This window comes from Austrofundulus limnaeus, unplaced genomic scaffold, assembly GCF_001266775.1.
Source record: "Austrofundulus limnaeus strain Quisiro unplaced genomic scaffold, Austrofundulus_limnaeus-1.0 Scaffold887, whole genome shotgun sequence".
Taxonomy (NCBI): Eukaryota; Metazoa; Chordata; class Actinopteri; order Cyprinodontiformes; family Rivulidae; genus Austrofundulus; species Austrofundulus limnaeus.
Window position 1 is genome coordinate 103885 of NW_013953289.1, and position 1445 is coordinate 105329.

The 1445-nt window shown below is 36.6% G+C and overlaps 1 protein-coding gene across 1 annotated transcript in view; it reads left to right on the plus strand.

Moving 5' to 3' along the window:
- mtm1 (myotubularin 1) overlaps nucleotides 1–1445 on the plus strand; it is a 62297-nt gene that overhangs the window by 22779 nt on the left and 38073 nt on the right. Inside the window, exon 6 of the mRNA XM_014029354.1 lies at nucleotides 629–712. Within this exon, the coding sequence (XP_013884808.1) occupies nucleotides 629–712 (84 nt within the window). The remainder of the gene's footprint in view (nucleotides 1–628; nucleotides 713–1445) is intronic.

Genomic DNA, 1445 nt, shown 5'->3' on the forward strand with positions numbered 1-1445 from the left:
CTTCATTTCTGGACAATGATGGTTTGATTTCTTTGTATGTATGGATCACTTGGGTTGTTACCAACATCTGGTGAAAATTTCATGTTTTTAGCACCTCTAGTAATATATTTACTGAGAAAAATGTTGACGTGTTCAATACTTATTTTACCCACTGTATATCATTATTGATTTTAAACTTGTTATAGGAAAATTGATTGCTCACAATGAAGTGAGATGATACAATGGGTAAAATAAGTGAAATGTGAAAATACACTATAATATTAATGGATAAACACAAAAAGCACATTTATATAAATTCAGTGTTCTTTGTGATGKTTTCATGAGTTGAAGACAATATTTTTTGTGTACGTTCAAAAAAAAACAAGCTTATTTCAATGGTTTGAGTTTAAGTTTAAAATTAAATGTTTTAAAATGTAGCTCATGGACAATTTCATTTCGTGAAAGTAGCTCTTAAGGCAAACAAGGTTGGAGACCCCTGCGWTAGTCTTTTTAGTAGCATTAAAATCTGTATAGGAAAAGAACTTTATGGGTTGTTCCACCAGCAGATTGAATCACGAGCTGCATTTATCTGATCAGTTGTTTCAGTGTTTTAGTTACTGTTCTGTGTCTCCGCCCCTCTTCTGTCCAGCCTCTTTTTGCATATGTTACTCAGGAGAAGTACACTGAGGATGGCTGGAACATCTACAAACCTGTGGAAGAGTTCAGACGTCAGGTAAGAAGGAAGACAATTGCAGCATCAAAATGCTACTGTTGCAAAACCGTTATCCCAATCACCTATTTTCTTTATCATCCTCATATCATAATACCTTGCTGCCCACAGCTGAAGAGCAAATTGCAGGCGATAATGGTTTCTTGTGTGCATTTCTCTGGTAATTCAATTCAATTCWGTTTATTTATATAGTGCCAAGTCACAATAGTCGTCTCAGGGCACTGTACACAAAAAACAATAAATCCAAAGAAGTGAGCAGATTGTGTTAAATCTTCATCACAGTTTCCCATCCTCAGCAGCACATGTGTGGCAGTGATAAGGACAAACTCAATTGTAACAGAAACCTCCAGAATCACTCTCAGGACAGGCGGCCATCTGCCTTGACTGGTTGGGTTTGATGGGACAGGAAGGAGAGACAGACAAACACAGAAGAACTGGTCCAGGTGTATTTTTCTCTGGAAGAGAGACAAAGAAAACATGTTATTGATAGAAGTAATTACAACAAACGTAGAGGAGAGAGACTAAAGACAACAGCAGAGTGAGGAAATGTGCTCAGTTTGTGATCCAGCAGACTAAGTCTATAGCAGCAGAAATGAAGAATAATTCAGGAAACCTAAGTCTAACTATAGAATCAAAAAAATTATCAAATTATCAAAAGGAAAGTCTTCAGACTAATCTTAAAAGTAGACAGAGTGTCAGCTTCACGGACAGAAACTGGAAGTTGGTTCCACAAGAG